The sequence below is a fragment of the Castor canadensis genome, chromosome 11 (assembly GCF_047511655.1).
Source record: "Castor canadensis chromosome 11, mCasCan1.hap1v2, whole genome shotgun sequence".
Taxonomy (NCBI): Eukaryota; Metazoa; Chordata; class Mammalia; order Rodentia; family Castoridae; genus Castor; species Castor canadensis.
Window position 1 is genome coordinate 130,161,940 of NC_133396.1, and position 22,849 is coordinate 130,184,788.

General features: G+C 43.1%; 1 protein-coding gene across 5 annotated transcripts in view; it reads right to left on the reverse strand.

Moving 5' to 3' along the window:
- Positions 1 to 843: 843 nt before the first annotated feature.
- The window catches only part of Nav1 (neuron navigator 1), a 240,125-nt gene continuing 218,119 nt past the window's right edge, over positions 844 to 22,849 (reverse strand). For all 5 annotated transcript variants that reach the window (XM_074048655.1, XM_074048654.1, XM_074048653.1 and 2 more), the window contains 14 exons: positions 21,978 to 22,099; positions 18,546 to 18,742; positions 18,104 to 18,296; positions 17,843 to 18,011; positions 17,302 to 17,399; positions 16,702 to 16,797; positions 16,296 to 16,455; positions 15,671 to 15,906; positions 14,585 to 14,739; positions 14,407 to 14,478; positions 13,690 to 13,886; positions 12,907 to 13,025; positions 9,651 to 9,848; positions 844 to 7,898 (listed from right to left, as the gene is read on the reverse strand). In XM_074048655.1, the coding sequence (XP_073904756.1) occupies positions 7,803 to 7,898; positions 9,651 to 9,848; positions 12,907 to 13,025; positions 13,690 to 13,886; positions 14,407 to 14,478; positions 14,585 to 14,739; positions 15,671 to 15,906; positions 16,296 to 16,455; positions 16,702 to 16,797; positions 17,302 to 17,399; positions 17,843 to 18,011; positions 18,104 to 18,296; positions 18,546 to 18,742; positions 21,978 to 22,099 (2,108 nt within the window). In that variant the 3' untranslated portion in view covers positions 844 to 7,802. The remainder of the gene's footprint in view (positions 7,899 to 9,650; positions 9,849 to 12,906; positions 13,026 to 13,689; positions 13,887 to 14,406; positions 14,479 to 14,584; positions 14,740 to 15,670; positions 15,907 to 16,295; positions 16,456 to 16,701; positions 16,798 to 17,301; positions 17,400 to 17,842; positions 18,012 to 18,103; positions 18,297 to 18,545; positions 18,743 to 21,977; positions 22,100 to 22,849) is intronic.

Here is a 22,849-nt window from a genome sequence, read left to right on the forward strand (position 1 = left end):
GTTAAGGTTTAATCTCATTACCAAGCAGCAAAGGACCCGTTAAGAATTCCTAAATCAGCCGGGTGCCTGTGATTGTGGTTCAAAGCCAGCCCAGGCAAATAGTTTGGGATACCCTATCTCCAAAAAACCCATCACAAAAAAGGGTTGGTGGAGTGGCTCAAGGTGTAGGCCCTGAGTTCAAACCCCAGTACTAAAAAAAAAAAAAAAAAGAATTCTACGACTGTGGATGCTAAGTTGACAGCAATTAGAAATTAAGACACCTCATCTGAGAATTCTTCCAAAGGAATGAATGTTTTCTTGATTTATCTGTGGAATGCTCTTAAACACTATTGTTATCTTCCACATTAGGCAGGCAGAGGTGGTTTGTGTTATCATAACCCTTTCATAGGGAAAGCATTGCTGCTTGGGCCTGTAATTTCACAATGGAGAATAGTAAGACTTATTTTCCTTTTTTTAGTGGCCAGAAGGAGCTGAATTCCATTAGAATAACTTTTCTTATAGATTAATTCACTTTTACCCCCGAAAGAAAATTGAGGGATGTCCAGAGGATGGTGTGTTTTCAAACTTAATGGCTGTGGATGGAGGACTCAGGAGCCCTGACTTTAAGGGCTGGACACCTTGAATTCTGGTGAAGGATACAATGTCCATAATGTCCTCCCACCCCCAACCAAAGGAGTCAAGAAACTACTACTTCGAATTTGGGGATCAGACATTTCCAGGCAGGTGTGTATTTTGCTTCTGGGTAAGGTAAATGACCACAAGTCTCACCTCCCAGATCAGCAAGCGGCCAGAAGATATATGGAGACAGAAACCAGGCAGAGAGGGAGCTAGAGAGAATCAGTGGACAATACAGGAGATAGCTTTATTGAAACGCAAATGGCATCAAACAGATGAATCTTGCTGGGAGGAGACATGCCTGATGGACAGAGGACCCAGATGAGGGAGGCCTCTGCAGTGATGGAGGAAAGCCTCTTCAGCTGGCCTAGGCATGAATTTAATTTCCAACCAATTTGCCACTTAAAACGAATTACTGAGGGGACAGCCGGGACAGCCCAGCTCTCTTCCTGATTGTTACCGCAACTATATATATACAATGGTTTGCTTTCCAGATTCAGTTTTGCCTTTTCTACATCAGATATAAAAAGTAATAAGGTTGGAAGAAGTTAAGAGTCAAATGAGGAAAAAACCCATAAACACAAAGAAACACACATATCCTGGTTTGGGGTTTCGTGCCCAATAAATTAAAAAAAAGTGAAAATTCCTGCCCACCCTCCACCTGAGAACGCCATACATTTGAGAAACACTGACTCCATTATACAAACAGTGCTACTAAAACAGGATGGGGAGAGGGAAGGAAAGGAAGCCAGCAGGGACTAGAATTCTTTTTTAAAAAAATTGTTTTTGTTAAAATCAAAACAAAACAAAAGAACAGTAAGAAGTTGTAGGGGTGGGAGCACAGCATAGCAGTAGCCTAGAGACTGGCTACCATATGCAGGCTTGTTTCTATCTCTTCATCCTTACAGAGACGGCAGGGAAGCAGGACGACCCTGTGAAAGATGGTGACATTTCCCATCATGGATCTTCAGGGGGTGATTTTGTACAATTATTGTACACTTGCCTTCCTCCAAGTGTTCAGTGCTGAAGCTCAGGAAACCTAGCACTAGTATGTTTCGTTCTTTCTTTTTTTTGGGGGGGCGGGGTGCAGTGCTGGAGTTTGAACTCAGGGCCTTATGCGTGCTAGGTAGACATTCTACTGCTAGAGCCACTCCACCAGCAGTATGTTTCTTTGTGCTCTACCCAAAAGTTCTCTCACAGGACAATCGACAAAACTGAAACAAAATCAGTTGTAAATAGCCTTATCTCCTCCCTGACTACACCAGCTAGTCTGTAAGTTTGAAAAGATACGAAACTCCTTTCACAGTTTGTTCTTAAGGAATTTTGTTCTGCCATCTTTGCTGAGTAGCTGCAAATCCAGGTCTTGGGGTTGGAGAAGAAAAGGTTGAGCGCAAGGACTTAGATGCCCAGTACTGACTTCACTGTGGGACTGACTCTCCTGTGAGCTGAGCAGAGATGATCAGGGGCCTTCCTGGCATACCAGAGTCCTAAAGCTGCCTTGGGGAAGAAGGTTCTGGCCAGGTTCTCGGACCAACAGTCCTCTTTACAACTCAAATAATGGAGAGGGATATTTCTGGGAGAACATTTGGCATAGGAATACAAATTTGATTCATTTTTTCTCATTCTATTGCATAATCAGAAAAAGGCTCTGAATAGACACAAATCAACTAGCAGAAGAGCACTCTGGACAAGACCTTCAACCTTTTTCCTCTGTAGAAGCCCCTTTGTTTGGCCAGGTAGAAATTTCAGAGGCCCAAGATTTTTCTCTGATGTAAGCACTACCCTGAATTCTGCCCTGAAGCACATATTTCCTTTGTTAAATTAAAAGTAAGGAAAGCAAATACCTAAGGAAGTATGAGAAAAGTGACTCTGAAATTAATGTTAATACTTGGATTATAACCTAGGACCTTTTATTTTGGGTCCTAATGTGCCTCGGAGTGAGGACTCAGGTACTTGGCTTTTGCTTTAAACCAGTGGAATCTCAAACTTGGGTGAACATCAGATAAATTGGGAATGTTTGTCAAAAGATTGCTGAGCCTTACAGCTATAGTTTGTGACTTGTGAGATATTGGGTGGGGCCTAAGAATTTCATTTCTATTTGTATTTGCTTATTTATATATATTTTTGAGATAGGGATCATTATATAACCTAAGCTCACAATTCTCCTGCCTCAGCCTCCTGAGTGCTGGGGTGATTATAGGCATGTACTACCATGCCTTGAGAATTTTATTTCTACCTTTTTTTTTTTTTGGTGGAACTAGAGTTTGAATTCAGGGCTTTGCGCTTGCAAAGCAGGTGCTCTATGGCTTGAGCCACGTCTCCAGTCCAGAACTTTATTTCTAACAAGTTCCCAGATGCTGCTGCTGCTGGTTTGGAAACATTCTTTGAGAATCATCACTTTAAAGAGTGAAAGGTTGAATCAAGGAACCAGGTATTCAGTTTTCATGATCGCCTTTGGCACAAAAAATTCTCCATGGCATAATTATTAAGAAAAATGCCCAAAATATCAAAGTGGAAAAATTCAGTGTAAAAAAAGTTTAATTTTTAACTGTCATGGTCTCCCTGTAGCTACCAAAGTTCTGTTGGTTGCTTTACTTTAAGGCTATACCACCTTTTGTGTTACTCTGGCTTCCCTAGGTCTATGGCCAGCAGAACTTGCTTCCAGGGATAGGCTGAACAGAGGTGCACAAAAGCACACCAAGCAGTAGAAAAATCAAGATTGTGGCTTCGTGTATCCTCAAGTAGGTTGATTGAGGACTCATGCATATATAAGATTGATTCAATTATAAAGGACAATATCTTCAGGCTTTGGCCTTTTGGGAACAGAGTGCCCTGAGACCATCTTCTTATCAATGGTCTCCTCAATGGGACCATGAAACTAGAACTCCTGAGTAGTTCTCACAGTCATATAAGAGTGTACCAGCATTACTGTAGTATATCCATCTCCATGAGTAAAGCTTCTGGAAAAGCATACTTTTCATCCTTTCATGGGGGGTTGGGTTATGGAGTCTATTCATTAACTCTGGTTTAGTGAATGCCCAGAATTAAGGAAAGAAAGGATAAAGTGTGATGGGGAATTACAATGGATGGTCTTTACTTTGACATTAAACTCTGTGTTAAATGTGGGATTAGCACAAGTTCCCTCCTGAACACCTTGTAATAAGGAGTCCTTAAGGTCTTGTGTAAATATCTCTTTGAACCTGCTTTGTAGGACTGAGTCCCTTTCGATCAGGCAAATTTCATCTACATGTTGGGTTGCTGTGTATGGGTGCCATCCCAGGTGCTGATGGGAGATGTCTGTGAGAAGCAGCAGGTTACTGTCTCCCTACTCTTTTGGAATACGACAGAAAATGGAGTTACTTCTTACATCAATGGAAAGAAGTATCCCTCTGAAAAGTGTGACTCTTGTCACAGGTAGCTAAAAGTGAACAGGTGGCCAGATTATATCCACTCAAACTCTTGTAAGCCAGAAAAAGCAGAAGGCAAGAAATGAAAAGAAAAAAAATTTTTGTTTTAAGTCCTTGCATATGGAGAGATTAGCTGGAAGGTAGGGAATTCAAGACCAACATGTAGTATATCAACCAATAAGGTCTTGACTGTAGAGTCTCTGCATGGACTTTTTAAAAGCCAATTCTTCTTCCCTGCCAGCCTCTACCTTCCCAATGGTTAGATTACATGAAACACACTGGTATTAGGGATTTACACAAAGACAGATAAGCACCGTAGAGTTGCCACAAAGCATAGATTTTTCAAGAAATATTCTATGAAGCCTCAGAAGATAGGAAACAGCAATAGCAAACTGTTCTTTGTGTGTATACGAGAGAAAGAAACGTGCACACACACACAAAAGAGACATCAGGTCCCATATTAGCCTCCAATGACCTAGTATTTTATTTTAGTGCCTAGGCAGGGACTGAGAAACAAATAAATTGTACATATCTTGTTGGTCTTCATCTGGAAATGAGGGACTCTGCTGAGGAGTCTCTCCTGACGGTGTGGCTCTCCCCATAGGTTGATGTTGAGTATTGAACCTTTTTTTTTTTTTTTTTTGCTAGCCAACTTTGGTGAGGGATGGAGTCAGGGTGCAGGAGGGCTAGAGAGGAAGGGGATAGCACAAATCTCAGAATTAGATAGGGTGGATTCTTCTGAAAGTGCCTGGAGGTTGAGAAGTTAGCTATGGGACCCAGCTTTTCTTTTCTGAGGGATTCCGGTAGTCTCAACCGAGAAGCAGGTACAAAGGTAGGAGAGAATGCTGTAGATTTGCTCATTGCCATGAATTCTAGGGCAGTGAAGGGGGGAGCTCAGGTTTTCCGCTTCAGAGAAGTCTTGGATGAGCGTCCCAAGGGGTTATAGCACCATGAGGAGGCTCAACCTTCTGCAGTTGCCACATACCCATAATCCCCTTGTGAGATGATTGCTGCCCACAGTGAGGGGCCCAGATGTGCTACTGTAAACAGAGTCCAGGCTCCAGGGGGAAAGCTGAGACTTTAATACCACTTCGGTAGATGGGAACATACTTTCTGGAAGAAAGCAATTAGAGACCTGGGTTAAATGCAGCAGTCAACTGAGAGTAGAGTGGTAGATCCCAGTAATAGAAATGAAAAGTCCTAGCATGAGAGGCTTCCAGAATCAACCTGCTGAGGATGCAAACAAAATTCATGGTGGTATCCATGGTTACCAGAGAGACAAGAATCCCTCTGCGGTCCGAGGCAGTTGGAATGGAAGAAGGGGCTCTCCCCTCTCCTTTATCTCAGCCAGTAACATCCATGTCAGAAGGCACTGGCTGGGCAGCACCAGAAAATAAGAATTAAGGGCTCAACCATCAGATTAAGGTGGCATTAAAAGTCTGAGCCTTGCCATGGGACTGGAGCTTAGGATAGGGTTCAGAAGAGGCCTAATTCCAGTCTTTCCTTCCTTTGGAGTTGGAGCAGCCAGCTCTGGGCCTCCTCATTCTGCACAGCAGAGACCTTAAGGCAGTGATTTCAGCACCATCCTTGAACAAACAGCCTCTTCCCACCACAGAATTGCATATTTTACAGCTGAGTTGGTTGGGGGGTCTTCACAGCTCATGGAATTAGCAGCAATAGCAATAATTGTCTCCAGCACACAGAGGACCCTGTCATCCCTGGGAGCTACCAGGTGAATATAAAAGATTTTTTTGGGGGAGGTCAATCTAGACCATCTTGTGGGCCTAAATGAAAACATATTGATATGAAGATTCAGAGGCATGTACTCCTCGGTTGGCAGAACAGCGATCCAGGTTAGTATGCCTATAGATTCTGAGCAAGCCTTGTGCTACTTAGGAATCTGAAGTGCAAACACTTAGGCCCAGACTAATCACATATCCCTGATCCACACAGCCCTGAAATGTGCCCACCAGACAGCTCAGCCTGGAATTTGGTCCCACAGGACTTCCAGAAATGGCAGGAAGTAGACTTGCCCACTCAAGACAAGCAAGATTCCATAGTCCTTCAGGCTCCATTGAAGTTGATCCCAGATCTTCTGCTCCCAATGTATTGGACATCTAATCAAAGGCTTCTTTTTAGCTGACTCCTTGGGGTTTCAGTTACATTTTTTGGATTATCCTAGAGGTTCAGATAAGAAGGGATGTGCCCTAAATGGAGATTAACATTTCCTACTAGACTATGAACTTAAGGGTCCAAGTTTTGTCTTTTTTTTTTTTTTTAAACCTAGAGACTGGTACACAGTTAGTACTCAATAAGTACTTGTCAAATGAAGGAACATGGACAGGTCATCAGGAGAAGAGCAACTTCTGCAAGAGGTGGGACCTCTTTGGAAGGCAGATAATTGACCACCAAATCAAACTCCTCAAGTCTTATATTCTGATTTAGAGCATGTCATGTGGATGTCCAGTTTTTTTTTTAATAAGTATTCACATGTCAAAAATAAATAGTAGGGGCTGGATAGGGAATTTTGATTCAATCAGGCAAAGTGGCTACCATCCAAATAGTGCAGTGAGGGGGCCAAACAGGCCAAAAGACAGAGAAGTATTTCCAATTTCCTGGTTTTCCTCCAGTCCTCGATGAAGCTCAGAGTAGATCTTCTGTCATGCCAAGGCATTTGGCAACTCCCAGGTAGAACATGTGCTTTCTCAAAGGGGATATCAAGGGAACTGGGTTCCTTTCTCCCACTACTTGTGAACCAATGTTTCTTATCTCCTAAAGGCCCTACGGATGCCAAAGATAGTGGCATGGCAGGTACCAATTAGATGGTATTAGATTCTTCAAAGAAAACCCACCTGGAAAAGCCAAACTAGGCCCTAAAAAGCAACCCTAGTATCTCATGGACAAATGAGGAAACGGTGGGGGGGGGGGGGAAAGGGAGAAGAGGAAAATAAATAGGCAAATGGTAGGAAAAAAAATAGAAAATAAAAAAAATTAAAAAGTAGGGTTTATTGACTCTCATGCATGTTAAATTAAGATGGTAGAAAGACAAAGCTAGTAGTCTTTCTCTGAAGGCTGTAATGTTACTTTTGTGGTTTGGTGACATTACTTAGATTGGCAGTTATCTTGTCAATGTCCCCTATGTCATCCAGAAGGCAAGAGCTGGCAGCTTTCTTTGTATATCTTGGCAACTGGGTCCCCTCTCTCCAGCTTCATCTTTTCCATTGCTTTTACCTTTTACAGGTTCATTTACACATTTTTAAACCACATGCTTCTTTTCTGGGGTGCAGCCAGATCTCTGGGGGAAGATTGTTGGCAGTGTTGACAGACTTGGGAAGGGTCTGCAAGAGAGTCTGCAGAGCTTCCTGCCTCCCTCAGATTTCCCCACATATGACTGTCTCAGAGTTGCTCATGAGAATCGGTTAGGAACTGTTTCAGAGTTTTTGAAGTCTTCTGAACCCCTCCCCAGAAAGCCCAGGAGTTTGTAAGTTGAAACAAGAAATCAAGGAAAAGACCCGGAATCATCTTTTCCCCAAAGTCGTGAGAGGAGGCCAGTAAATGTATTTAGGGGACATAAGTTCCCAAACTCCACCCCACCAATCCCTACTAGGAAGTTCTCAAAGGTGCAGCACCAAGAACCTGCCCCTCTTCCTGCCCTCCTCCTCCCTCCTGCTCTCCTCCAGGGGCTGGAGAGCCAGTGCTCTGAAAGAAGAGGGGAGAGGAGGGGCTAATAAAGCTGACGTCAGCCTTCTGCTGTCTGGGGTGACAGGGACGGCTGGACTCTCAGAGCGTTGCCTGGAGGTTGGGGTCCAGGATGGTTTCTCGATCTGGAGACTCGATATAGTTGGCAGCTTCTTGCAGTTTCAGCAGCATGGCCATCTAAAGGGGAGCAAAGAGATGGGTTAATGAGAGTTGGGATGCTGGGTCCTGCCCATAGAAGGGAAACAAAAGAAACTTAGATCATGGGTCTAATCCTTGGTTTTAATGCTTAGAAGTTTGGAGTTTAACGGGGTCCCGGTGGCTCACGCCTGTAATCCTAGCTACTCAGGAGGTAGAGATCAGGAGGATTGCAGTTTGAAGCCAACCTGGGCAAAGAGTTCACTAGTTCATGAGACCCTATCTTGAAAAAAACCCGTCACAAAAGTAAGGCTGGTGGAGTGGCTTAAAGTGTAGACCCTGAGTTCAAGCCCCAGTACTGCCAAAAAAAAAAAAAGTTTGGAGTTTAGAAGTGGTTCATGAAAAAGCAGTGACAAATTGTTTCAACCCTATTTGTAAACACACACTTGAAAACAGTCACTGGGGGTATTTGCAATCCAAAGTGCTGTGTGTGATATGTGTGTGGGACACCAAAAAGAACAAGACCACCTCTGCTGCAAGGTGCTTTCACTCCAGGGTAGGGTAGAGACCAGTACACACCAGCTAATACTGAGAGGAATGGGAGAAGCATCATAAGAATTCTGCTGACTAGTGATTTTCGGCTTCCAATAGATTACATCCCAACCTGTTTTTCCCCAGCTTACAAACCCCATGTCAACTCTAGTCACCTCAGTGTATTCACCCCCTTCCCTTTACCTATTTTTCCCCTTGTACTTCAAGCTTGGAACCCTCCACTTTAGCTAAATAAGCCTGGCTAATTCTATTGAGTCTGACACCACTTCTCTTCTGTCTATTTTTGTTTTTAGCAGTACTGGGATTTGAATTTAGGGTCTTGTGCTTGCTAGGCAGGCACTTGACTGCTTGAGTCACGTCCCTGCATTATTATTAGTCTTCCAATTTAAAAGTATTTTGACACAGATAACATCTTGTTTCCAACAAAGTCAAAATTTAAAAATATATAATGACTCAATTCAAAGAATTTGAAGGAACTGAAAGAGTTTCCTACTTGAAGCAAAATTACAGTCATAGGATTTGTGCATATGAAGTTTCAGTGCAATCTGCTAAATCAGTCTCCCAAATGCTCCCACATACAAGCAGACTATGAAAAGTCTAAGCTCCCACATACACTATTTTTACCAATGTGAAAGTATCTTCTTGTTTTAATTTGCATTCTTCATTATTAGAGGTTGGGGATCTTTGTTTTTATTGGCCATTTGCATTTCCTCTAGTCAAATGCCTCTTCATATCCTTTGCCCATTTTTCTATTTAAAAGATTTTTTGAACTTCATATATTCTAGATCTCAAATCTTCCTTTGGCTACATCCATTGCAAATATTTTTTCCTCGTTTGTCACTTGCCTCAACCTGCTTTCTACATGGGTTCCACAGACTCCACTTAGTGGAAGCAGTCTTTCAGGACACTATCAGAGGAGAGGCAGAGGTAGAGAAAGTGCTACTATGTCCTGTTGCTCTATTTCTTGGGTTGATATTCCTACATGTGATCTGCTCAGTGAGACTTGGGTTTTGCTAGACTACACCTTGCTGGTATGCGTTATTACTCAGCCTAAGCTAGATTTCAGGCATATAATCCTTATAAGCCAAGACCCTTATAGTCAGAATTTTTCACTGGTTTCTTTCTGGTCTTGACTTTGCTGAAACTCTTCAGGTCCTAGACTCCATTAGAGTATACATGATGAATGTGAAAAATTCAGTTCTGTAATACTTTGCTTTTTACCTTAGACTGGCTTTTACTCACCAGAGGGTCTGAGTCCAGAGAATTTGGGGTGCTGTCTTTGACTGTCCTATCCTCTGGAGGGGAGGCAATGCTGTGAGGACCCACAGTGGGCGGGGGCAGGTGGTACAGCTTTGATTGGTCTTGTTGGGCTGATGGCCAGGGAAGACTGTCCCGGACCCACTCCACTGGGTCCTCCCAAGCGGCTTTCTGTCCATGGACCTGGAGAGAAGGACAAGTGTGATTAATGGGAGGGGGAACCTCAGATTAGAGGCCTAATTATGTGACTCTTACAGTTCCCCCCAAAAAACTTGTTCCCTGGAAATATGCACTTCCTCAACTTTAAAGACTTGCGGCTCTCATCTCTGTGAAATTTTCAACAAGGAAAGTAAGTTGGTATAAACTGGAAAAGTCATTTTGGAAGATAATTTAACAAACTGTATTAAAATTAAAAATACTTCTTTTAAAAAAATTTTTTTTTTTTTTTGGTGATAGGGTCTTGCTACTTAGCCCAAGTTGGTCTTGAACTTATCATCTAGCTCAGGCTGATGCCCCTGCCTTACCATTCTGAGTGCTGGAGTTACAAGTGTGTACCACCATACCTGGTCAAAATTATTTTTTTTAACTGACAAAAATTATATACATTTATGATGCACAATATGGTGTTTTGAAATGTACATAAATTGTGGAATGGTTAAATTGAACCAATTAGCAAAAGCATGTGAGGTCACACAGTTAATTTTTGTGATGAGAACATTTGACTCTATTCTCTTTTTAAGAATAGAATACATTGCTATCAACTATAATTATCACCAGTATCTCTTGAACTTATTCCTCTTAACTGAAATTTTGTATTCTTTGGTCAACAACTACTCAAACTTCACCTCTCCAGCCCTTGGTAACCATCTTTTTATTCTGGTTCTGAGTTTGATTTTTTTCAGATTCCACGTATAATTGAGGTCATGTGTTATTTGCTTGTCTGTCTCTGTCTTATTTCACTTAAACCAATGTCCCCCAGGTTCATCCACATTGTTGGAAGTGACAGACTTTCCTTCTTTTTTTTTTTTTTTAAGGATGAATGGTATTGGATTGGGTGCACACGTAATACCACATTTTCTTTATCCATTCATCCATGACGGACACCTAGATTACATAAAGCTTAACATGCACAAATTTTATGACCTGCAATTTTACTTTTCCAGTAGGATTTACTTAGTCAAAATACCTTTTACTTTTTTTTTACTTTCTTGAAAACAGATGTTATCTGTGTGAAAATGCTTTCAAACTTGAAACTTACTAATAACACAAAATTTCCTTAAAATACTGTAATTTATAAATGAAATAATGATTTCTGGCCTTGATCCGATATTACCTCTAGAAATTTATTATGTCTTCAGGAGATAGCTATCTCAGTAACAAATTACTTTCATGGATAATACATGACCAATAAGGACCAGTCATTGCCTCATAGTTTATTTGTGCTAGAACAGACTGCAGTGATCATTATGCTCTAATTTACAGGTAAGAAAACTGGGGAAGCTTTAAAAAATGAACTAAATAGACAATAAACCTAAATAGACATTTTTCAAAAGAAGAAATACAAATGGCCAACAGTAATCTGAAAAATGCTCATTATCACAAATCATTAGGGAAACACAATCAAAACCATAATGATGTCACCTCATCCCACTAAGAATAGCTTTTATAAAAAAGACTAAAAGATGAAGTCTGATGAAGATGCAGAGAAAATGCAAACCTTGCACACTCTTGGTGGGAATGTAAATTAGTATGATCATTATGGAAAACAGTATGGAGGGTCATCAGCAAATTAAAAATAGAAAAATAGGATTGTCACATGATCCAGCAACTCCTCTACCAGTTATATATCTAAAGGGAATGAAATCAGTATGTGGAAGAGATATTTGTACTCCCATGTTCATTGCAGCACTGTTCACAATAGCCAAGAGATGGACTCAACCTAGGTGTCTATCAACTGATAAATGGAAAAAGAAAACATAACATATATACACAGTGGAATACTATTCATACACATTCATAACAGAGTGAAATCCTGTCATTGCAACAACATGGATGGAACTGGAGGTCAATGTGTTAAGTGAAATAAGTCACACACAGAGGAGAACTGCATGATCTCACTCATTTGTGGAATCTTAAAGTTGACCTCATAGAAATTGAGAGTAGAACAGTGGCTGTCAGAGGCTGGGGAGAGCAGTCAAGACGAGGGTTGGGCAAATGGGTACTTTGCTATGGTTAGAAGACATTCTGGTGTGTTATTGTACAGTAGGGTGACTATAATAAAATATGGCTGGCAATATAACTCTATGATAATGTATTGTAGGGTAGCAATAATGTAATATAGAATTTTGAATGTTTTCACCATAGAGATGATAAATGTTTGAGGAGACAGATATGTTTAACCTGCCTTAAACATTGAGCAATGTACATATGTATTGAAACATCATGTGTGATGTATCCCTTTAAATATACATAAATGTATATATGCACACTTAAATATATATTTATACTTGAACACATATAAATATATACTTACATATTTATATATCTTATATATAAAATATTTAATTATCAGTTTAAAACACATTTGATAATAATAAAAATAAATAAATGACACCTTCCTTTTATTTTTTTTAAAACACAGTTTTGCTGCATTGCCCTGGCTAGTCTTAAACTCATGAGCTCAAGAAATCTTCCCACTTCAGCCTCCTGAGTGGCTGGGGTGACAGGTGTGCACCACCACACCCAGCTGACATCTTCCTCTTATGCAAAGTTTTTAACTTTTAAAAATCTCTTCATATAGCTCATTTTGTCTTTAAAACAATGCAGTGATTTAGGTTGAACAGAATTTATCTTTTTTCATACAAATGAAAAAAGGTTAAGTAATTTAATCAATGTAACACATTTATTAGTGGTTGATAAATAACTAAGGTATAATAGGGTTTTACTTAATGCTTAGCTCAATTGTTTTTCTGTTTACTCTGAACCCTACAAAGTGTCTTCAGTTGAGCTTAGAGCTAGCTAGAAGGCCTAGTACTGGAGAGATGGCCCTGGAGGCAGTAGCCATTGAGTCATTTGCTGAATGGAAAGTGGCTTAGTCTGGCCAGTGCCTTGCTTTATATTTTAGAAAGTGACCCTAACTAATTCCAGTAGTCTCATGCTGAACATTACAGAACTGTTTCTGCTTTGCTAAATAAGACAGCCTGATCTTTGGGCTTGAGTGGAGTTAGAGGGTAGGGCTCACCTTGATCCCATCTTTGGCTCCTTCCTGTAGATAGGGAATGATAGAGTTGTTCCATAGGTCAATGAACCAGGTCCGGAAGTCCTCAATGCCAATGGGACAGGACAGAAAGAAACAAGGGCCTAGGGAAAAGGATGAAGCCATGAAGATGGCTATGAAGCCCAGATCTCTCCAGTCTTGCACTACTTTAACTCCTTAGTACCAGGAATGACATGCAAAGTTGTCCAGACCCATGAGTGCTGCCTGCGCGGCATCCATGATGCTGACAAGGCAGAAGGAAGACAATGGAGTGAGAAAGGTTCTTAATTCCCTCCTTTTTCCCTACGAGTTGTGGGGAAGAAATCAGGGAGGGGTTAGTTTTCCTTTTTTAACCAGTGCCTTGCACATGGTAGGCAAACCCTCTACCATTGAGCTACAGCCCCAGCCCTTTTCTTTTCTCTTTCTTTCTTTCTTTTTTTTTTTGAGATGGAGGGGTCTCCCTATGTTGATCTTGAACTGGTGGATTCAGGTAATTCTCTCCCCTTAGCCTTCCATGTAGTTAGTACTACAGGTGTGGGCCACCACATCTAGCTGGGCTAGCTTTCTGATGGCTGAAGTGATTAACCCAATGCCGACGGCATTGGAAATGCGTGAAAGTATTCAAGTATTTCTAACTCAGAAGCCACAAGGCTTGCAACTTCTTTAACAGGCTGGCAACTCCAGAAAGCAAAGGGAGCATCCCTCCAGGTGGTGCAATACAAGACGGAAAACACCTCCTGTCCCTGGGAAGAGGCTGGGCCCCAGTACCGATGAGGAAGTCCGAGGTGCTGTGCTTCTCAAGGAAGGTGTGTAGGTGATACCACAGTTTCGGCACCCAGTCCAGCACCCGAAGCAGCTCTTCTTTGTTGGCATTGATGTCGCTGTCTGACTCTACTAACTTCCTCCTCAGGTAACGGACTAGGAAGCCATTGGCTGGCTCCACATTGTTGGAGAAGGTCAGCATCCTGCCACCAGAGATGGGGAGAGTGGGTTAAAGTGGCAACAGGGACACTGTCAGGGTTCATCTCCTGTCAGTCCATCCTTCCTCCTGCCTGCTCCTCACTAATGTCCACTTGGCTTCTTCTCATGTAATATTGTATGTATGTGTGGGGGGGGTGGGCAACTGAATTCAGGGCAGTAGCCTTGGGGCAGGCAGAGCTGATTTTCGTATCAGTACCGTCTTCAAATAACCACCTGACTTCACTGATCTGGGTAGGGTAGACAGGCAGAGAATCCTAATTCCAGCAGTTTGCTAGGGTCTCACCTAGTTCTTCAGTTCTTTCCTCTCTTCAAGGGTCCTCTTTCCACCCTGTAACTGACATGCAGAGACACACGCATTCTCTCCCAGCCAGAAAGGCTCTGGCTACTTCTCTTTCCTTCTGCTACTTACTGCCCCTCTGCCCGCAGAGTCTGGGATTTCACTAGTTTATAGACTCTTGGATAGGGTCAGAAGGTTCAGGCAGGGGCACACCACACTGTTCTTACCTGAAGCTCAAGTGCAAGCCATGGTTAGGTGTCATTTTTACAGGCTGATTGGTGGTACCTATAATATAGGGACTGTGGAAAGAAAGGGGGAAAAGAGTCACTTAATTTGTCTTCACACTTGCTTTCTGCCATACGCACACAATGGAAAGCTCCAGGTGTGGTCCCTACCCCAGCTTACCACTTGTGGTACTTGCAGGTGAGGGCCCCATTGACCAGCTCACTGATGGAGCCTGCTTCACTTAGGTCATCCAACAGAATCACCAAGGGCACATCCCCAATTCCTGTTTCCCGGTCTATCTGGTTGGCCAGGTTGGAGAGATACAGTTGTAAATCCTGGAATAAAAGAAGACAGTGGATCAGCACTTAGAAATCATACCTGGATCAGTGTTGGAAAGAATTTTGGAGAAGTTTGCTAGTTCTGCATTTCCCTGGGGCCTCTGGCTCCTGTTGGATGCGCTTGTACATTTGATTATAGAAGCAATTTACCACAGACTGATTCTCAGAAAATCTCAAACAACCCTTTTCTTCCCTCCCCTTCCCTTCCCTCCCCTCCCCTCCCTTCCCTTCCCTCCCCTGTCTTTGTCTCTCTCTCTTTTTTTTTTTTGTGGTGGTGCTAGGGTCTAAACTCAGGGACTTGCACTTTCTAAATATTCATCAAACAACTCTTTTAAACAGTAGCCCTGAATCACCCAAAGGTGGTGACCACAGCTGTTCTCTAAATGGCTTTTCATTGCACTGTACCGTGAACTCTCCAGGTTGGAGAGAGCGAACTCGAACCAACTTGTAAGTATTAGGGTGTGTTCAAAAGACATCACTGGGGTGGAACACAATATGTAATATTTATTTCTGAGAGAGCCCAAGATCTGAACGTAATATTGAAAAGAAAAATAGAGGAAAGAACATAAAAGAGAAGGGATGGGTGAGTGTCAGCAGAGAATTAGGTAGGAAAAAGGAAGGTAGAGTTAATCAGAATCAACTAGAGGGAAAGTTGTTGAGCAGAAGTAAGGGAAAGTGTGGAGAAGGAAATTATAAGCAAAAGGAAGAAGAAGGGCAAAAGTCAGGAAAGAAATGAGGCAGGGGAGGGAGAAGATGAGAAAAGATAAGTCAGGGAAGAAAGGGAAAGAACACTGATGAAGGGAAAGGGATGAAGGCAGAGCTTTAGAAAAGAAAAGGGGAATAAGGAGGCAGGAGAAAACCCAGGAAAGGCCTTAGGGGAGGCTGAGACCTGCACAAAGACTGGCGGGGGTCTCAGGAGGCGGGTCACCTTGCAAGACTGCTGGTGCATGTTGAAGGTGCTGACGATGCCCTCGGTGACTTCACGGCCAGAGCGCTCCACGAGGTATTCGGCCAGCCGATTGGTCAGGTAGGTCTTGCCTGTGCCACTGGGGCCCGAGAGGACAAGGCGCCGGTGCTTGAGCAGGAGGCTTATGTAGTGTTGCATCATGGGCTTGGGGATGAGCGTCTCAAACACCAGGCTGTCGACGCACTTCTCCTTCAGACCTGAACCCCGCCCCAGAAAGCATGAGTCTTGACCACAGCCTTGAGGATGGCAAGGGACCCCGAAGAGCTTTGCCTTCTTTATCTAAGGGCCCGCTGAAGACACTCAGAGCCAGATGCATCATGGTTCCACAGGAATCTCTTCATCTCTGGTTTTGAAACTTGGCTCTCATTTTTAGGGACATACACTGAGTGGGTACAGTGAGAAGCCCAGGTTTGGCAAAAATGCCAGGACTGGGTCCTACTCATTTTTTTATATCTCACTTACTTATGCACCTTCATATTACAGCTTCTCAGTAAGTTCTTAATGTATGAATGTATGATGTGTTATTTGTTGGACCTCCCACTACCTTCAAGTCATACCACCTCACCCCAAGAGACAAAAGACTGACCTTTGAGGGAGACTGATATGTTACTGACACCTCTGCAGCAAGGAGACACCTCTGGGGGCTCAGCATCCAACACTCGTTTCACATGGCTGAGGCTATAGCCATGGATGGACTCAGTGCTTAGTCCCAGGGTGGCAGCTGGATCCATTTTAGAAATATAGTCCTGGAAGAAGAGATGGGGAGAACAAGAGGAAGATAGTGCTGAAAGGACACAAACACAGTTGGAAAAGTCACAAGAAATAATGAATATTAGAGGGAAAAATAGTAGGTAGAAAAAGAGAAGGGCATATGCTTTTCCTATTTTGCCTTTCTCCATAAGGCATCAAATATCCTCAGGATGCCAGGGCCTGGATGGCTCAATATTCCATGAGAGAATGAGTGACCTTTATGAGTACAAGTATCTTTTTACCTTGAACACTTGGAAAACAGCTTCATCCAGCATCTTCCAGTCAACTTTTCCACTGATCTTGCTACATCCCAAGAAGAATTCCTGCTGCTTCAAGTCCTGTAAGGTCAAGGTTGAAGCATGTGAACCTTAGTGCAGATGACTCCAAAAAAGGGAGATTCTTGAAGGCCTCAGGAGTTGAGTAGTTGGGTTTTGGAAGTATTCAGAGCCCCAATTTTCTTGCATAAATGACAATATAGATGTTCCTCTTTTTATGATGGTATTACGGTCTTATAAACCTTTCTTAAGTTGAAAATAATGAGTTGAAAATGCATTTAATATACCTAACCTACTGAAAATTCATAGTTTAGTAAAAGCAGCCCACTGTAGAGTGCTCATTGTTTACTCTCATGCTTGTGGGGCTAACTGGGAGCTGTGGCTCACTGCCATCACCCAGTATCTGAGAGAGTCATCATACAGAATATTGCTAGCCCAGGAGAGGATCAAAATTCAAAATTTGAAGTATGGTTTCTACTAAAGGCACATTGTTTTGAACCACTGTAAAGTTGGGGACCATCCATATTATGTTGGTCCCTATGCTGGTCCCCCCCTGAAGTTCCTTACCCCTTTGATGATGTGCTGGGGAGGCATCCGTACTACCACCCGAAGTGTCACTTCCTCCTTTGGACCACAGGTGCTGATGCCATCCATGGGTGATAGGTCTGTGGGGATTGAAAATGAGTAATTGGTTTTAGGGGCACCCACAGCCTTTCCTAAACTCTCTAGTCATTTTCCTTTCCAAATAACTACTCCTTATTTATGACAAAGAAGAAACAGGAGCCTTGAACAGAAAAGATATTTAGTTTATGAACCATAACAAAGGAGGAGAGGGGAATGGAAGGAGTAGTAGAGGGGTGAATTTGGTCAGGGTACATTGTGCGCATGTGTGGAAATACCACAATTAAATCCATTTGAACAATTAGCATATGCTAATTTAAAAAGAACCATAACAATTCTTAGCATGTCTTGACATTAATGTCTGCTTGAGTTCAGCACTGCTACCTCCCTGGCCCAAGGAAGATACCACGGAGCGTGGAACAGTATAATAGTGAAATAAGCCCCTTTCTTCTCTCCACCCATCTAGGTTCTTCTCCCAGAGAGTTACCTGTGTCTGTGAGACTCGGGCTGAAAGAATGGGTGAGTGCAAGGCCCAGAGAGCGGCGAGGAGATGACAGAGCAGAGGATCCAGGGACCTGCCCTGGAGTGGAGCTTGAGGATGGGCCAGGGGCAACCTTTAGCCTGTCATTCTCTGCTTTCAGCAGGTCCACCTCCAACTGTAGCAAGAAGAAACAGAGAAGGGTGACAGGGTTGGACAGGTCTCAAGCCATGGTCTCCCCTTTCCTTCAGCGCTCTGTTCCACACTGACCTGCATGTTATGCATGGTCTCCCGAAGCTGGTCCAGCTGGTGGGCAGAGTTGAGAGCCTCCAAGCGAATGTCTGTAAGCTTCATCTCTTTTTCCCACAGCTCAGAGCGCAGCTCAGATACCTCCTTCTTTTCAGGCTCCTCCTCCTCATTGGCATGGAACAGCCTAGTGTGAGGGACTGAGTGGGCAGGGGCCCTGTAAGAGAGTGAGAGTCAGCCAGGCTCCTGGAGAAGCATTAGTTAATAAAGGATATTGACATGCATTGTTGGTAGTCTTGGTTCCTCCCATCCACAGATATCCAATCAGTATGACAAAAAGGGTCCCTCTGTGGGTTTCACATGCCCAGAAAGAGGTGGTATTGGTCCAGGGTCTTTGAGTTTACTGCCGACTCTGGCCAGCAATTTACACTGGTGCCAGGCTGGACGGCCGAGATAGAGCACTTACTCAGTGACCTCAATGCCCACAGAGGATGAGGTGGAGGACTTGATGGAGGGTGAGGCGGTCTCAGTGGAGCCATGCTGCAGTTTGGGGGATGAGGGGGCTGAGGAGTCGGGGGTAGCAATCTCCTCAATGTCAGAGTATGAGGAAGCTGACTTGGGTCCCTTTTTTATACTGAAGGCTTTGTTGAAGGAACTTCGAAGCTAGAAAAGAGCAGATCCAGATCCAGAGATGTCAGGGCTCCACTCTGAGGATGAGGAGGACTGCGTTTGGGATTGGGACAGAGATGTGGAGGCAGGAGATTTACTTGTAACTAAGTCTAATCTTTTCTCTCTCCCATGGGGTGAACTGTGTCTCTGACGAGGACAGAGAACTCCCGAGAGGTCATGCGGTATACCTCTCAACAACCCAATCCCACCTCCTCCAGCAGATCAATAACTAATCAGTCTAGAACCTTGTTCACTTTGGGTATCAGGATGTCACCTCTGACCTGGGCTCATCAGCCCAGAATCTATTCATCTCTTCACAAATCAACCAGAAACTGACAACAGGGTTCTGTGGAGATCAGGAGAAGGAAGTGGTACCAAGTACCAAGTGTTGTGTTGTATGTGCTCAGCACACACAGAATGGTTAAAACAATCTAGACATAAGCACTTTTTACTATGTCGAATGTCTTAGAATAAAGGGTATTTCCCAGCATTTCTTTAGACAACTTGGGGCATTACAATCTGAGCATAGTTATTTGATCTTAGTGTTGATGAGCTTGGGTGTAAGGGATGTGAGCTAAAGATGCCAACCAGGGGCCTGTCCCCACACCCATCCACATGCATCCATACAGCATGCACACTCAGGGACACAGACATGGAATGGCAGCAAGAGACAGAGAGTAAAGGAGCGGTTGAAGGCTACAGGGGAAAAAGGCAGAGCAGATCTTGGGGACAGTGAGAGAAAAGGGAAAATCTGAGATTTCTAAGTGTCTATCCTAAAGCACACAAAGTCTGTTGGGTGATGCATGGAGCTAGTGGGTGGTGTGTGTTGGGGTTTCTACTAGGCAAAACATAAAGGAGGACCAATCTGCCTGTGGGAGGATATTAGTGAGAAAGCACATATGCAGCTGGCTGGTTCCAGGGGACTTGTCATTGAGTAACCAGAGCCCAGAAGTACCATAAAGCTGAGATCTCTATTGAGGCTGAAAAGGCCAGAGTGGACTTGCTTGACCTTGTTTAATTGAAAGAATACCTGGGGCTAGAATTCAGACTTTCTCATTTTTAATCCAGTGAAGTTTTCTCTACACCACTCATGGGAAGCTGTGTGTGTGTTTATGTCTCTGTGTGTATGCAGAAAGAAATCCTGTAACCATAATGTGCCTGGTGCATAAGCCCTCTGAGCTCCTTAAGATTCTAAGTGTTCTATGTATACTCAGTATTCCGACAGAACTGCTGGCAGATCAGATGTTTGGTGTTATGTGGCCAATAGTTCCATGGTTAAATGAGTTCAGGAAACAATGAAGCAAGCAACACAAAGCAGGATTCTTTGCTGGGGGATCTCAGAACTCCTCCTGCACAGATGTATGCAGCAGAAATTTAGTGTTTCTCAAATTTATCTGATGATGGTATCCTTTTCAAGGTGATCTGTGGAACACACTAGGGGAAATGCTAATCTAAGAAGTAAGTTTAAATGATCACCACACCTTCCAATCTGTGCCCTGTGCTTCCTGCTCAGGGCTCTAGTAAAAAGTTGGTCTCCTTGTCTCACTGCTTCCCTTCTGACTGACCGACGGTGTCTACATAGAACTCATTTCATTATATTCCTGGCTACTTATCCCAGAACCACATGAGTTTAACTTCTACCTCCTTTGTGATGTCTCCTCCCCCACAATGTAATCCCAATCTCTCTCATCTGTGAACTGCTTTAGCACTTACCGCCTGAATAAGCATTTTGGCACCGTTGGATTGTCATTAATTTTATATTTGCAATATATTTTTTGATTTTTTAGCAATACTATAGGTTCCTTAAAGATGGAGATAATGGATTCAATTGTTCATATCCTTCACAACAGCAAGCACAATGTTGGGATAGGGTTAGCGTGAACTTCAGATATCCATATTTCATCAGAAATTCTGGGTTCACTTTCAATTTGCCTTAAACTAGAAGTACCCTTAGAAGCTCCATCGATGCCGTGAAAGTTTTAGGTTTTGGGATGACCTGAATGTGCCCTAGACTGGATCTTATCCCTTTACCGACTTCTGGTTCATCCTACCCTGGGGTTAAATCTTCAGCTCAAACTGAATGGGTCTCTGGAAATTGTGGTCCAGATGACCTTCACCAAGGGATTCTTTTTCACTGTGGGCTTCTAGGTTTAATGGAACAAAAATAAAAAGGCCTGTTTTCTGGATAGGAAGGGCTTGATTTGACTGAATTTTGTAACAGGCCAATTTTGTAACGGGCACCAATAGGATTTTGTTGGACTTTCCCACTTGGCCCACAACCAGACCTCTCCTCTGTCCTTCTGTGGAGCAGCCGTGGATGGACCATGCAGTGGAGGGAGTTAGGAATTCTGGGGCAGTCAGTACAGTTAGTGTTATGAGTGGCTGTTCTTTTTTTTTTTTTTTTTTTTTAGGTTGAGGGATTGCTCTGGTATAGGAAAGGTATGGCAAAGGGAAGAGAAAGTAAGGGGATAGGAACCGGGTCTCTTACCTCATAGACCTGGAAAAGAATAGGGATTTGAAGTCAGCATTTTGAAGGGGGAGGGGGGAGAAAAAAGAAGCAACACTTAATCACTCATTTCACACAGCTGGCTCCTATCTGCATTACACAAAGGTCTGTGGGTTAGTCTCCTGAACAGGGACAGATGAGCAGCAAGTCTCCCTCTGGCGATGCTCTCCCTTCCCCAGTCAGAGGAGCTGAGAGTGTCCTAGACCTGCCTAAAGGATTTCAGAAATGGCATCCAAGGTCAGTTTAGGGTTGGGGGAGGGATGAGACACAGGTAAAAATACTTCTAGACCAGCCAATGGTAATATAAAGAGAACTTTTGAAGTAATTTGGGAAGCTCCACAAATACCTCTCTAAATTGAAGGAACGACCCCAGGAACATACAGAATGAATGTGTCTGATCATAAAATCTCTCTATAGTAAAGGGATGGGCCAGTGTGGAGGGAGAAGAGGAACAGCCTTCTGGTTATTTCCTCAGCTCCTTCTGTGATCAAATACATTTGACCCAATCAGAATGGAGAACTTAGGAAAGCAGATGTGTGTAAAGGCTGCAGAGCAGTGGTCTGGAAAACAGGAGAAGTGAGCAGACCTTGCTCCAAGCAGACATCAAACTGAGGCTTAGTACTAGAAGAAAATACCTCTTGATCCATCCAGAAAGGGTCCAATCCCTATGCTGAGGTGGAGGTAGTCCACCACAGATAGTTCCACCCACAAACCTTTACCTACCCAACTCTTTTTCTTCTTCTTTTTGGCATCAGCATCCTTGCTGCTGCCAATGCTGGAATGGCTGGTGATGCTGTTGAGGCTTGAGATGCTATCTGAGGAGTTCTGTCTCTTAATCCGGAGTTCTAGGGGCCAAGTATAGGTGGGAAGAACACAGAGATAGATTTAGAGAAGACATGAGAATTAAGGCAAGTCTATCTGCAGAAAATAAGAGGGAAGTGAGCTAACCAACTTCTAGGTACACATTATTCATTTTTAAAAGTTATTCATTCCACAAACATTTAAGTGGTGCCAATCAAGTTTCAACATAGAAAATGCTAAAGGTGAAAAATAAATAATTTCTGTTCTCATGAAGTTCTCAGTCTAGTAGGAGAAACAGAAGTGGCATGGCTTGAATAGGTCTGAGAAAGACTTATCTAAAGCTGACCCTCTACACTTTTATGCAGGCACCACTCTACCATAATTCATAGTTTCTCCAGCAATATTTGGCTGCCTCGTGGTCCAAAGCCAAATGGAAGTAGCCATGTGCCCTGCATTTAACCTGAATGGGCTTCCGTTTTCTCATCTGATGGGCAGAAAATCTCAATTGTCTGAGGTTTGTGATGGCATATAAAATCATCCACTCTTTTATTTATTTGTTTATTTTGGTGGTGGTGGCACTGGGGTTTGAAGGCAAGCAAGTAGAGCACTTGCTAGGCAGGTGCTCTACTACTTTGAGTCACTCCACCAGCCTTGTTTTTATGTTGGGTTTTTCCAAGATAGGGTCTCATCAACTCTGGGCTGGCTTTGAACCATGATCCTCACGTTTTAAGTCTCCCAAATAGCTAGGATCACAGGCATGAGCCATTAGCGCCAAAACAACAATGACCCAGTCT